We start from the raw sequence: 12,425 nt of genomic DNA on the forward strand, positions 1-12,425 counted from the left end.
TGTACTTTCCCGGGCGCATCATGGCCGTGTCCTTCTCTGGTGCCATCAGTTATATGTTTGCCCCACTTGACTTTCACTTTTTCCAGAGTTTCTTGCTCTACCCACCCTGGCCAGCCTGTGCCCAGAGGCTGGGGACAGCCAGTAGTCCCTGCTTCACACAGTTTAGAGCGGACAGTAAGAAAGTGACTGCATCACAGAAAATGGTGAGCAGAGGGCTTCTCTCTCATTCTGTATTGCATCCCTGAGCTAGGAACAAGTCCCAGCCCAGGCCTGGCTCAGGGGTGAGCGGTTGGTGCAGGTGTGCCTGTAGCCCTACAGGGACATGCCATGTGGTGTGTACCTGTGACTTTGAGCCTGTGGTCCCACTGAACCCCTCTTGTAGCAGCAGCCAGGAGTGAAGGTGGGGAGAGGACCCTACAAGCAGCAGCATCACAGTCCAGGAAGGTCCCGCTGCTAAGACCTGCTTTATAGACGCCAATATCCTTTCACAGGTAAGGGTGACTGTACAGACTCTTCAACACTCATCTTTCCCAGAGCCATCCTGTCACCCAGGCTGGGTAAACAGCACCTCCTTGGGCCCCACAGCCCATGTTCCCACCATCTTTCTGAGGTGTTCAAAGCACCCATCACACAGGTTAATCTTTGCATTCCCTTTAGGAGCTGGGAGCAGACTGGGACATCCACAAGTGTTTGAGGGAGGAAGAGAAAGGGAGTGGGGAACGCCTTACCCTCTCGCAGACACTAGGCTGGGATCCCCAGGGCAGGCCAGCTTTACTGGATGGGGTGCGGGGAGGGGAGCGGCCCTGAGGCCCTTGAGGTGAGCAAAAGCACAAAGACCGGTTGCTGCGGAGCCTCTGGCTACAGCCTCCAGGGCAACTGGAAGTCCTCGGGTTCTAGCGGACTGCAATGAGTCGCCTCCACGTTCTTGAGGTGTTTGCGCGCCAGGAAGAGCGCGAGCTGCCGGCGCCGCCGAGGGCTCAGGCCCTGACCCACCTGCCACGGGAAGGCAAGCCCATGGGGCCCCCAGGCCTCCCCGTCCTCCTGCGTGTCCTCGCAGCGCGAGCAGTAGGAGCGCAGCAGCGCCAGGCACCAGTCGTCGTCCACGCGGTAGCGCGCATAGAAAGCTGCCTCCTGTGCCAGGCTGCCCGCGCGCAGCCAGCGGGTCACGATGGCAAGGCCCTCCCGTGCCATCACAGCCGGGTAGCGGTGCTGCAACAGGCGCAGGAGCAGCTCGTTACCGCGGTTGCCCTCCACGTCGCCGGACGGCAGGGGGCGCAGGTGGCCCGAGGTGCTGACCACGTCGTCCAGCGTGCGCCGGAGCAGCAGCACCGGCCCGGGGTAGCTGCACAGCTGTTCCGCGACATTGAGGTTGAAGTGTTCGCGCACGGTGCGCACCACCAGGCCCTTCCAACTCTGGGGCATGACCTTCAGGGCCAGAGGCACGAGGTCGTCGAAGGTGGCATCGAGCACCAGCGCACCCAGCTCCGGGTAGGTCATGGTGGCCCAGGTGGCTGTGAAGCCGCCAATGGACCAGCCATAGATCACCACGTGCGCCGGCGGGAAGTGCAGGCGGTGCAGAGCGTACTTGACCACCACATCCATGGCGTTGGCATCGTGCTGAGGGAACGGTTCGCCGGTGCTGCCCCCAAAGCCCGGGTGGTTCCAGCCCAGCACCGAGTAGCCGGCTTCCAGCGGTGCCGACAGGCAGCCCATCTCATAGAAGCCGGCGTTGCCTTCGCAGCAGATGACCAGGCGCAGGCCGCGGCCCTGGCTGCCCGGGTGCTGGCGGCGATCCATGAACATGGTGTCGATCTCGTTGCCATCACGGGCCACCAGCTTGGCCCGCCGGCCGTGGTAGCGCTCCACGAGGCGCTCCTGGCCCTGCTGCAGCAGCGGCAGCAGCGCTCGGGTCATCAGGAACATGGAGCCGGGGTACACGAGCCAGCGGCCCAGCGAGTGCGCCAGGGCGTAGCTGGCCAGCTGGCCGGGCAGCTCGCGGAGCTGCTGCAGGAGGCACTGCACCTGGCCTCGCGGCGCGTGCAGCGGCCGCCCGGGCGCGTCCCCGCCCAGCGCCGCATCCTGCAGCAGCCACACGCCGGCCGCCGCCGCGGTGCACGTCAGCGCGCGCCGGCCGCTGCCCCCCGCGCCCGCGGCCGCCGCGTCATCCCAGCGGAAGTCCACCGGCCAGCCGCGGAAGTTGTAGGTGTAGTTGGCAGTCAGGTAGACCTTGAACACGTGCAGCAGCGCCTTCACGAAGCAGACGACGCACATGGGCGCGAGGCCGCCGCGCTCCGCAGCCCTGCGCGCAGCGCCCGGCTGCACAGGTGAGCTCCGCTGGGGCTGTCTTGGGGAGGCCCGCTTCAGGGCTTGGTCTTAGCGGCCTTTATTACCGGGGCCTTTCAGGGCCCAGGGGCCGTGGCATCTTCACCAGCTGGCTTTGTGAGTCACTGTTGCTGGGGGGAGGGGTTACACCCTGTGATGGGCTCACAAAGGGTTCCCAGGTGTGGGGGGGCCACAAGTTCTGCCCCACCCCTGGGACACAAGCCTTAGGACCCTGAGGTGGCCAGACCCTTCCTATGCCCTTTTTGCCTGTATCTCCCCTGTTCTTGCTTCATCCACCCACACCTTGAGCAGCATCCACTCCTCCTCCTTAAACTGAAGGTGGACAGAGAGGCAGGAAATCCCCACCTCTGGAGGTACCCACACTGGCGGTAAAGGGAGCCAGGGCAGGCCTAAGCAACTGTGGGGTCAGGCTGTGTGAGCGTTTGCAAAGACAAAGTAGTCTCCTGGAAAAGCTGGGGTGTCATGGTTCCCTGCCCAGGCCTGTGCTAGGTGCCCCCAGCCCTCCCAGTGCACTGAGCAGCCCAGGAAACCCGACACTGCTGGCTGGTGGGGCTCTGCTGGGGCAGGGAGGCAGCCTGTGCTCATGGTTTGCGGCCCCCACCCCTCCACACGTTCCTTCTCAGGAAAGGGGACGAATTCAGTCTGGAAATCCCCGCCGGTTCTGGATCCTCTTTCCACTGGCGCCAGCACAGCCGGTGACCTTCTCCAGGTGGGCCCTTCCTGGCCAGTGTTCCTCATTTTCAGCCCCTGGTTGAGCCCTCCTCCGCCTCAAACCACCCCACAAGCTGCATCTTCCTCTTTTCTAGAAGGCTCTGGCGGGTTCCCCCTTTTCTCTACCAGAGAGGGCCAGCCCACCTGAGGGCAAAGGTGGCAGAGTTAGAGGCTACGGGGGGGGGGGGGGGGGGGGCGCTCATTCAACAGTTGCCTGGACCTGAAACAGGAATTTGGCAAAGCCAGCTAGACCCTTGCAGCCCAAGAGCCAGGCCTCCCTCAGAGTCCCCAGCCTTTTGGGGATGGGGTTCCAGGACTAGCAACTCTCTGCTTCCCTGTGTGTCTGGGTCCTGGGCACTGCCGGCCCAATCAGCCTCCACCAGGTTTGGGAAGCAGAGCTGAGAACATTGCTGCCATTAGGGTTTGGGGGCAGGAGAGGTCAATGGGGAAGGTCAGTGGGTCGGGAGGGTTGACTATCCCCCAGGGTTTCAGGATAAAATACAGAATAGCCAGTTAAATTTGAATGTCAGAAAAAGAACAACTCCTTTTTCAGTTTAAGTATGTCTTAAATATTGCATGGAACATACTGGATATCCTGTTAGTAGGTTTGTTGATTTTTGCTAAATCTGGCAACTCTACCCCTGCACCCCTCCCCTCAGCTGGCTGAGATCCAGATTTCCAGTTCTTTATCCAGATTGGGCTGCTCTGCTCATTGGTCAGGTCCTGAGGACCCAGAGGGTATCTCAGAGTCCATGGGTGCACCTGGGTAAGGGCTGTGTCCCCAATGTTCCTCTGCCCAGCAACTATCTCACCTCTTCACTGGGTCCTGAAGGGCAGTGGGAGTACTGCCCCAAGAGGGAGCCCCCAGGGTACCACACCTGGGGTCCAGGGATGGGTGGAGGTGCCCGTGGGGATTGGTGGTCCTCTTCCTGTTAAATACCCACCCTGGCCCTGTGGTTAGGGGCAGAGATGGAAGCCGGGGGGGGGGGGCAGGGGCATTTACTCTCCCAGGAACCTCTTTCATAAACTCAGGTGCCAGGGGAGGCACAGTGCAGACCCAGGCTCATTTGTGAGATCAGAGGAGTGACCCCAACAGAGCAGAGGGGCTCCTTGTGTCCTCAGCCTGAATTCAGGCATATACAGCAGATGCAGTGGGGGTGTCCTGGAGGATTGTCCACACAGTACGTGGGACACACCACATTTTGTTCGGATTCCCCAGGAGTCTTGTCCTGGGGCAGTCTCCCAGCTGGCTTTCCTTTAGCCAGGCTCACCTGTCTTTGGCTCCCCTGGAAGAGCAGGACTGGAGGGGGAGGGATAGATTCTAAGGGGCAGAGGTCAGCAGGCTAGAACTGCTGGCCCCCTGGGGCCCTTTCCCTGTGTCTGGCCTGGCCCCTGACCTGCCCCCCCCAGCCCTACCCTGAACTCATGGGAGCCTGTGTGCCCCAGAACCACCAGCTCTGTTAAGACAGGAAAGCATGTGACAGGAAGGGAGCCCTCCTCCCACTGTCCCCTCCAGGAGAGCCCCCAGACTGGACCCGCTGCAGTGACCTCTTTTGCCCCCCCATCTGCTTCCGGAAGGTAGGGGTATATCCCTGATTGTCAGTTCTCAGTTCCAGGAGCGCCCCCCCCCCCCCCAGTGTCTGCAGGCAGACATCTAAGTATGCACCCCACCCCCACAGAGCCTGCTGATCTCCAAGACCTCTGGCCTCCCCACAGGCTCCCACCCTCCCACACAGGCAGTGCTCCCTTCTGGCCAATTCTGCTCAGCCTCCCTGGAGGCCCTGATTTATGCTGCAGGCAGCAGAGCCAACCTTGGAGAAGGAATGGCGAGAGAGAAAGAAAAACAGTCCCAGAGGCTGGAGGGGCTGGGGCCAGGATCAGAGCCCCTGGCAGAGGGTGTCCAACCACAGTGGTCCAGGTCTCTGGGAGCAACGCCCAGGCCTTGGGAGGGGGAGCTGAGTCTGCAGAAACGCCTCTGCTCAGGAAATGGGGTGTCGGGAAGGTGGGGGCTGGCTCAGAGTCTGAGGACAGGAGCAGACGCTTCCTGGCGGATGTGGGGTCAGAGAAGGGGCGGAAATGGCCACGACAGCTGTTGAACATCTGGAATCACAGAATTACCCAGCGCCCTCAAGGATGGTGGGTTGGTGGGGGAGTGGCGTGTGCCCAGGCCCTCTCCTGCCTGCCTCCCTGCAGGGCCCAGCTCAGGCTCTCCTCACATCTCCTCACACTGGGCATCCACCATCGACTGGCGTTGGGGTGATGAGCCCTGAGGCCGGTCTGATGGGGACCAAGTTCCCCTGGGTGGTGCACAGTCTGCACCGTTTTCGCAGACTCCAGTGCCCCCTGGAGTTGTGCAGGCCATGGCCCAGCCCCTGGGGTGGTCCCTGGAACCCCACAGGTGAACTAGGAAGGGTCACTGTGCCGAGGCCCACTGTCACAGCAGAGCTTTACCCTTTCTGCCACCCTAACACGCAGCACAGGGACTGGTCGGAGCTGAGTGCTTCATTATTTTGTTAATCAAAATGCAACCAGTGAGACGGGATATAAAAAAGGAATCTGTCCTTTCTCCCACCCACCGGGTACCCAGAAATATTAACCTGGATGTGTCCTCTCTCACCTTCCCCTGTTGCCTACAAACAGGCACAGCACGCAGTGCCGACGGGGATGGTGGCCTTACCATCTGCCCTCCGGGCCCCTCCGACTGCCGAGCGCCTGCCGCGGGCGCGCGCTCTGGGCCAGGAGCCTGGCGGGACTGCTTTTCCAAAAGCTCGCGCAGGCCTGAGTCCTGCGTGGACGCCGGTCCAGGCGCACGATCGGCTCGTGCTTTCTGTATTTGATGCCCAGGGTCTCATGAACGTGCCCTGAGCCCGCCCCGCGGACGAGGCCGGCACCGAAGCCCTCCGCCCGCGGGCGGCCCGGCCGGGCGCTGGGTGGCGGCCGGACAGAAACCACCGCCTGGATCTCCGACAGGCGCCTGGCTCGGCGCGGGTGTGAGTGGAAAGGGTGGCGGACCCTGCGCCTGAAAGCCGGGTCGCGGGGTCCGCCGCGTTTTGCCCCGCGAGCGCGAGCCAGGCGGCAGGACGGGGGGAAGAGCTCCGCCCAGGGGGCCCGAGCCCGCGTGCCCGGGACGAGCCTCTCGCGGCCCCTCTGACGCCCGCGAGGGCACGCGGTCGTCCACGCGGTGGAGCCCTCGACGCCTTCCGCGAGCGGCGGCTCGCGCGCGGCCGCGGAGGCCCGAGGGCGGCCCGAGCCCGGTCCCCGCCCCCGCGCGTCGCTCCCGGCGCCCCCGCGCCAGGCTCGGCAGGCGCGCCGCGGGCGGGCAGGGGAGGGCCCGGGCGGCCGGGTGGCGGCCCGCAGCCGGGTCCGGGTCCGGGTCCGAGTCCGGGCCGCAGGCGGGGAGCCGAGGGCGATGCGGGAGGCCGGCGCCGGGTGGAGACCCGCAGGCTGTCTGGTCGGGGCCGGGGCCTCTCACTTGCCCACCGCAAGGGCTGAAAACTGCCTTCCGCTTAGGCCCGGGCGTCAGGGTTTTAGGCTCCCGAGTGGGGCTCCTTCCTGACGCCGGGCGGGGGAGCCCGGGGCCCTGCGCCCCGCTGACGTTTCTGGAGACCTCGGCTCCCCAGAGCGTGGGGGAGGGCAGGGGAGGGCAGGGCAGAGGCGGGGGAGGGGAGGGGAGGGCAGAGGTGGGGAGGGCAGGGGAGGGGAGGGAGGGCAGAGGTGGGGAGGGCAGGGGAGGGAGGGCAGAGGTGGGGAGGGCAGGGAGGGCAGAGGTGGGGAGGGCAGGGAGGGCAGGGGAGGGAGGGCAGAGGTGGGGAGGGGAGGGAGGGCAGAGGTGGGGAGGGCAGAGGTGGGGAGGGCAGGGAGGGCAGGGCAGGGGAGGGAGGGCAGAGGTGGGGAGGGGAGGGGAGGGAGGGCAGAGGTGGGGAGGGAGAGGAGGGCGAGGAGAGGAGGGCGGAGAAGGGAGCGCAGGGGTGGGGAGGGGAGAGGGGAGGGCCCGCGCGGGGAGGGGCGGGACGGGCCCTGCCCTGCACGGCCACCCGGACGGCGGCCGCCAGGACTCAGGTCTCGGCCGCGGGAAGGACTGAGCGCCAGGATCCCCTCGGCCCTGCTGCGGCCAGAGCGGGAGGCGCCGCCGTCCTTGGGCCGCACCGCGGGCACCGCCGAGCTCGCTCCGAGCGGATCTAGGTTACAGCCCTCGCGGCTCCTTCGAAGGCCCCTGCACGGATTAAAAACGGCAACTGTCCCAGAGCTGACCCCAGGGGACCTGAAAGCTTCCTCCCCCACCCCTCGCTCACAGGCACGCTCTGTCCTCAGTGTCTGCTGAGCGCGGGCGGCTGCCCCAGGCTCTCCCCACCCCCTTCCCGCGGGCCCGGGGGTCTGGCACGAAGTCCAGCCCACCTCCGTGGTGGGTGGGAGCGGGGGCCAGTCCTGGGCGGGCCGGACAGCAAGCCCTTCCTTTCTGGGCCCCCCTCCCCGCGGCCCCGCGTGCTTCAGGCGAAAAACTGGAGAGAGAAGGGAGGGGCACCCCAGCAGGGACCTGAGGGCCACGAGGGAGCCCCGCCTTGGCTCCTGTGGCTGCTCTAATGGGGGTGCGCCACCTGGACCCCTACACATCATGCAGATGGGAAGGCGTCACCACTCCATGGGGCCCCTGCACGGGGCAGGACCTGGGGGCCAGGAAAGTGGGCTTTTGCTGGAGCCCACCGAGGAAGTCAGTAAGTGGGGAGGAGGCAGCAGAGGAGAGAGCCCGTTACTCCCCCTGCCAGGCCCCCACCCTGCCCTGGGGATCCACACTGACCGCAGGGCTGCCCACCCAGCTGCTTTGAAGCTGCTGGAGCCCCACTCAGCTGCCAGGGGTTCGTGCTAACTCCGCCCGTCCGGCTGCCTGCGTGGGAGCTGGGGAGTGACCACAGGGCCGCCAGTGGCCTTTGAAGTGCTAGGGCGAGGCTACAGGAAGTGGGTAGTAGCCCACCCAGGCCCTGGGCCCACCCCATCCGAGGCCTTGAGCCCCTGCCCACTGGGCCCCGGAGCCTTCACCATGTGCTGCCACCTTGGTTGCCCAGGTGTGCATGGGATGCAGGGACTGGAGTTGGGGAGAGGAAGGAGGGGGCTGCCAGGAGACTGTCTCCTCTGGGGCCCAGCCCCAGTTTTGCCCAGGCTCCCTCCGGGGAGGCAGTGGGGCCAGGGTTTGGTCCCTCTCCCGCAGCTAAAAATAGCAGGCCTGGGCTTTGTGGAAAGCCCCTGGGGTGGGGGAGGAAGGATCAGGGCCTAGGCCTGGAGTGGGGAGGAGGGAGGCCAGGCGGGAAATGCCCTGTGCCCGCCCCCCCCCCCCCAGCAAAGGCTGGGGTTAGTGGGCACAGTCCCCTGGAAAGTCCCAGGGGGTGCCTTCAGATCTGCAGGGGGCAGGAGTCTCCTGATCTCTCAGGCTGGGCCTCAAATTTCAGGGTGGGCTTCCCCTGCCCAGCTGACCCCTCCTGGGCCTGGGCTGGCCACAAAGAGGGTGGGATGAAGGTAGTTCTTTCACCCTCAGTCATTCCCCGCACAGATGACCTGAACTGTCTGACCCTGCAATTCTCTCCCTTTACCATCCCGACAAGAACCAGTCAGCAGATAGTCACTGAGGGCCTGTTGTGCTGGGGGACAACCCAAAGAAAGGTTTTTCAGGGAACAAATACCCAGTAGTCCCCAACCTGGAGGGGGGAGGGCAGGAGAGGGGTCAGGAGCTGAGACCAGAAAGATAGGTAGGAATTAGGCCTTGAATTAGATTCTGGAGTGGGGGCCTGACCCCGGGAAAGGCCCTGGTGCTGAAGGGAACTTGGCATCTTGGAGGAATAAGAACCAGGCTGGTGTGGCAGGAACCTGGGGGTGAGGGGGCACAGGAACGGGGCTGCGGATTGGGGTAGATTGGGTGAGGCTTTGTAGGTGAGTGAGCAGGCTGAAAGAAAGCCACTTCTCAGAAACCACTGAAAGACTTTCAGCAAGAAAGTTCCAGACTCACGTTTGCATTTCAGAGAAATCACTGCCTTATGGAGGAAGAGCTGGGACATATTAAAGCCGGAGGGAAGGCTCTAGAAGGCAGAAGAGCTTTGGGGGGCCAGCACAGATATCCCTAGTTTCCAGGATGTGAGAGCAGACACTGCAGGGTGGCCCCTGGAGGAACATGGTGGGACCAGGGGTGTCAAGGGTCCACTTAGGTCAGGCTATGAGGTGGCACCAGTCTTACTGGGGTGGTTTTCCCAGCAGTGAGCAGTGGCTTAGGTATTGGTAAGGAGAAAGTGGGCGGTTGGGGTTCCTCCAGGTGATGCCATGAGAGGACAGAAATGCTCACACTTCCTGTATTTTTGAAAGAAAAAATGAAATCTAAACTGGGTAAGAAGGAAGCCAAAGAGAGGGAGGGGAAGGCGGAGTATTTGGGAGAAAATAAAGTTGTCCCTGGAGTGAGGGGTTTAGTGAGAGGTCGTAGCTCTGTGGCAAGCTGGGGGATGTGGCCACGGAAGGAGAAGGTGGAAACTGTCATTTCCAAGTAGATGCTGGTTTTGGGGACAGCTTGCTCCAAGGTATGATTCTGGGAGTGGGCACTGCACGTCTCCAAGGTGAGGCGGAGGAGGAGGCATTGGAAGGGGCCCACATGACATCTCCCTGGTGAGTTTAGAATGTTGGTGTGGCAGGATAGTAGGAAGCAAGGAAAATTCCTGGGCAAGTGGGATGGGGAAACTGAGGCAAGAAAATTAAACAAGGCTAAACAGTTTGGGCAGCGTGCAGCCAGCTTGTGAATCACGGGACCTTATCTTCCCCAAGTGAGGGCACCTGAGAGCAAATGGTTCATACCCTCTTCCATAACCAGAGAACACATGGCTTAAATCACCCTGGGCTGGGAAATAGGGAGCTAAGACTCAATTAATGCCATTCATGCCAGCTAAACCCAAGGACAGATGAAGTCTGGGGGACAAGTAAAAACTCCAAAAGCATTTGGATGGTATCATGAGAGGGGGAATGTTAGACAGGATAGAGAGCTGCTAGGGTAGGGAGAGAGGGGAAGGAGGGAAAAAGGGGGAGAGTTTATTTCACTCGCTGAACAAAGAGGTGAGCAGATTTGGGACTTGCCAAGATAAAATTGCCAGATGGTCTCATAAGTTCTGGAAAAAGCCACAGCAATGTAAAAGAGAGACCTTGAAATCTAGTGATCTGGCAGGGGAACCTTAAAACCTGTAGAGGAGAAAGTATAAAACCCTTGAACCCCCACCAGGCGGGGCACTCAGACTGAGTTGCTCCTTGTGCTTTACACCAAGTGTATTCTTAATAATTTGCTTTCTTTGCTTTAACACTGCTTTCTGTCACTCATCTGAGTTCTTTCTCCAGAGTCTGACAAGAGCCGAGGAGGGGAGAGTCCCCTCTGAGTTGGGCAACTCTCCGGTAACACTGGTACCTGACATCTCCAAAAAGGAACAGAGGAGGCCTTCCTAGCCTTCACCATTACAAATGACCACACCCATCACCCCCAACAGCCTCTGCCACTGTCACCTTACCGGTCATCGCCATCCTGGTCATCACCTCTGCTGCCTCCAGTTCCGTCGTCACTTCCCCATCAGCATCACCCAAATCCACTGTCACAGGCGATCCTTCACTCAATCATTCACCCAGTGGACAGATATCTGTCAAGAATGTATCTCAGGAATTGTGTTGAGCTGTGGACATGGCAACAAGCAGCACAGGTGAGGCCCCTACCCTTGGGAACCTTACAGTCAGGTGGGGCAGACCTAAGACAAACACATAAAAAGATTTAGAAAACAAGAAGCACAATGGATGACCCAGCAACCCCACTCCTAGGTATTTACCCCCCCAAAATTAAACAGCCTGGCTAGCATGGCTCAGCGGTTGAGCATCGACCTAGGATCCAGGAGACTGCAGTTTGATTCCTGGTCAGGGCATGGGTTGCGGGCTTGATCCCCAGTAGGGGGCATGCAGGAGGCAGCCAATCAATGACTCTCATCATTGATGTTTCTCTCTCTCTCCCTCTTCCCTCCTCTCTCTGTAATCAGTAAAGATATATTTTTTAAAAAGGAAGGGAGGAAGGGAGGGAGGGAGGGAGGGAGGGAGGGAGGGAGGGAGGGAGGGAGGAAGGGAGGAAGGGAGGAAGGGAGGAAGAAAGGGAGGGAGGAAGGGAGGGAGGGAGGGAGGGAGGGAGGGAGGAAGGAAGGAAGGAAGGAAGGAAGGAAGGAAGGAAGGAAGGAAGGAAGGAAGGAAGGAAGGAAGGAAGGACAAGAAAACACTCACACAAACAGCCGTCCTTAAATGCTGCCCCAGCAGCATGAGTAATGATGGCTCCAAGCTGGAAAAACCCAAATGGCCACCCCCTGGCGAACGGGTCAACGCACAGTGGTCCATCTACATGAAAAGAAATGCAGCCAACTACGGATACAGAATGAATCACAAAAGCATTATGGTGACCACACACTGTGATTTTGTTTATGTGAAGTCCTGGAAAAGACACAACGTTAGCGACAGCACATCGAAGGTGGGCAGGGCCCAGAGCATGAACACCAAGGCTCAGTGGCTTTTCAGGGTGATGGGAATGTTCTGTGTCATAAGAGTGGTGATTACATGACTATACATTTGTCAAAGCTCATCAAATTGTACGCTTAAAATTGGTGAATTCATTGTATGAAAATTATACCTCAATAAAGTTTAAAAAATATGTCTTTATTGATTTCAGAGAGAGGAAGGGAGAGGGAGAGAAAGAAATATTCGTGATGAGAGTCACGGATCGACTGCCTCCTGCACGTCCCGACTGGGGATCGAGCCTAAAACCCGGGCACGTGCCCTGACCCGGAATCAAACAGTGCCCTCCAGGTTCATGGGACAACGCTCAACTACAGAGCCACAGCAGCCAGGCAACAAAGCTTAATTTTTAAGAAGACATAAAGACTGTGAGGCACCATGAAGAGCATAAGGAGGGAGGTGATAGGGAAGGGGATTCAGACGGGTTCAGGAGGTTGGCTTCTCGGCGGAGGTGCCGCTTCTCTTGGATGGGCACCTGGGAGTGGAATTGCTGGGTTGCGTGGTAACCAACCATGCTTAACATCCCCTTTGGTAATTTCAACCTTAGGTAAACAGAGGCAAATCCAGATTCAAGGTGTGTGCTAAGGTAATTCATTTTTATAGGCTGTTTTTAGATGAGACATCACTTCCTGTTCAGGTCACTAGAACAGGTCAGCAGAAGCTTCCTCGAATGACCACCGGGCACTTGTGTTGGGCGGGAGACTGGTGTGGGAGGAGGGATGGGACTGTCTAGGGCTCCTCAAACAAGCAGGGTCGACAACAGGCAAAGCCCAGGGAGCCCCCTGCAGAATCACCAGCCTTAGGTCCTGGCAGCC

General features: G+C 60.6%; 1 protein-coding gene across 1 annotated transcript; it reads right to left on the reverse strand.

Moving 5' to 3' along the window:
* Positions 1–484: 484 nt before the first annotated feature.
* On the reverse strand, positions 485–2,271 carry ABHD16B (abhydrolase domain containing 16B; the record flags this gene model as incomplete). The annotated part of the gene is made up of 1 exon (XM_081149960.1): positions 485–2,271. One exon carries the CDS (start codon positions 2,269–2,271, stop codon positions 859–861), a length of 1,413 nt encoding a protein of 470 aa, XP_081006086.1. The 3' UTR covers positions 485–858.
* Positions 2,272–12,425: the final 10,154 nt, after the last annotated feature.

The sequence above is a fragment of the Miniopterus schreibersii genome (genome assembly GCF_964146895.1).
Source record: "Miniopterus schreibersii genome assembly, chromosome: 10".
Classification (NCBI taxonomy): domain Eukaryota; kingdom Metazoa; phylum Chordata; class Mammalia; order Chiroptera; family Miniopteridae; genus Miniopterus; species Miniopterus schreibersii.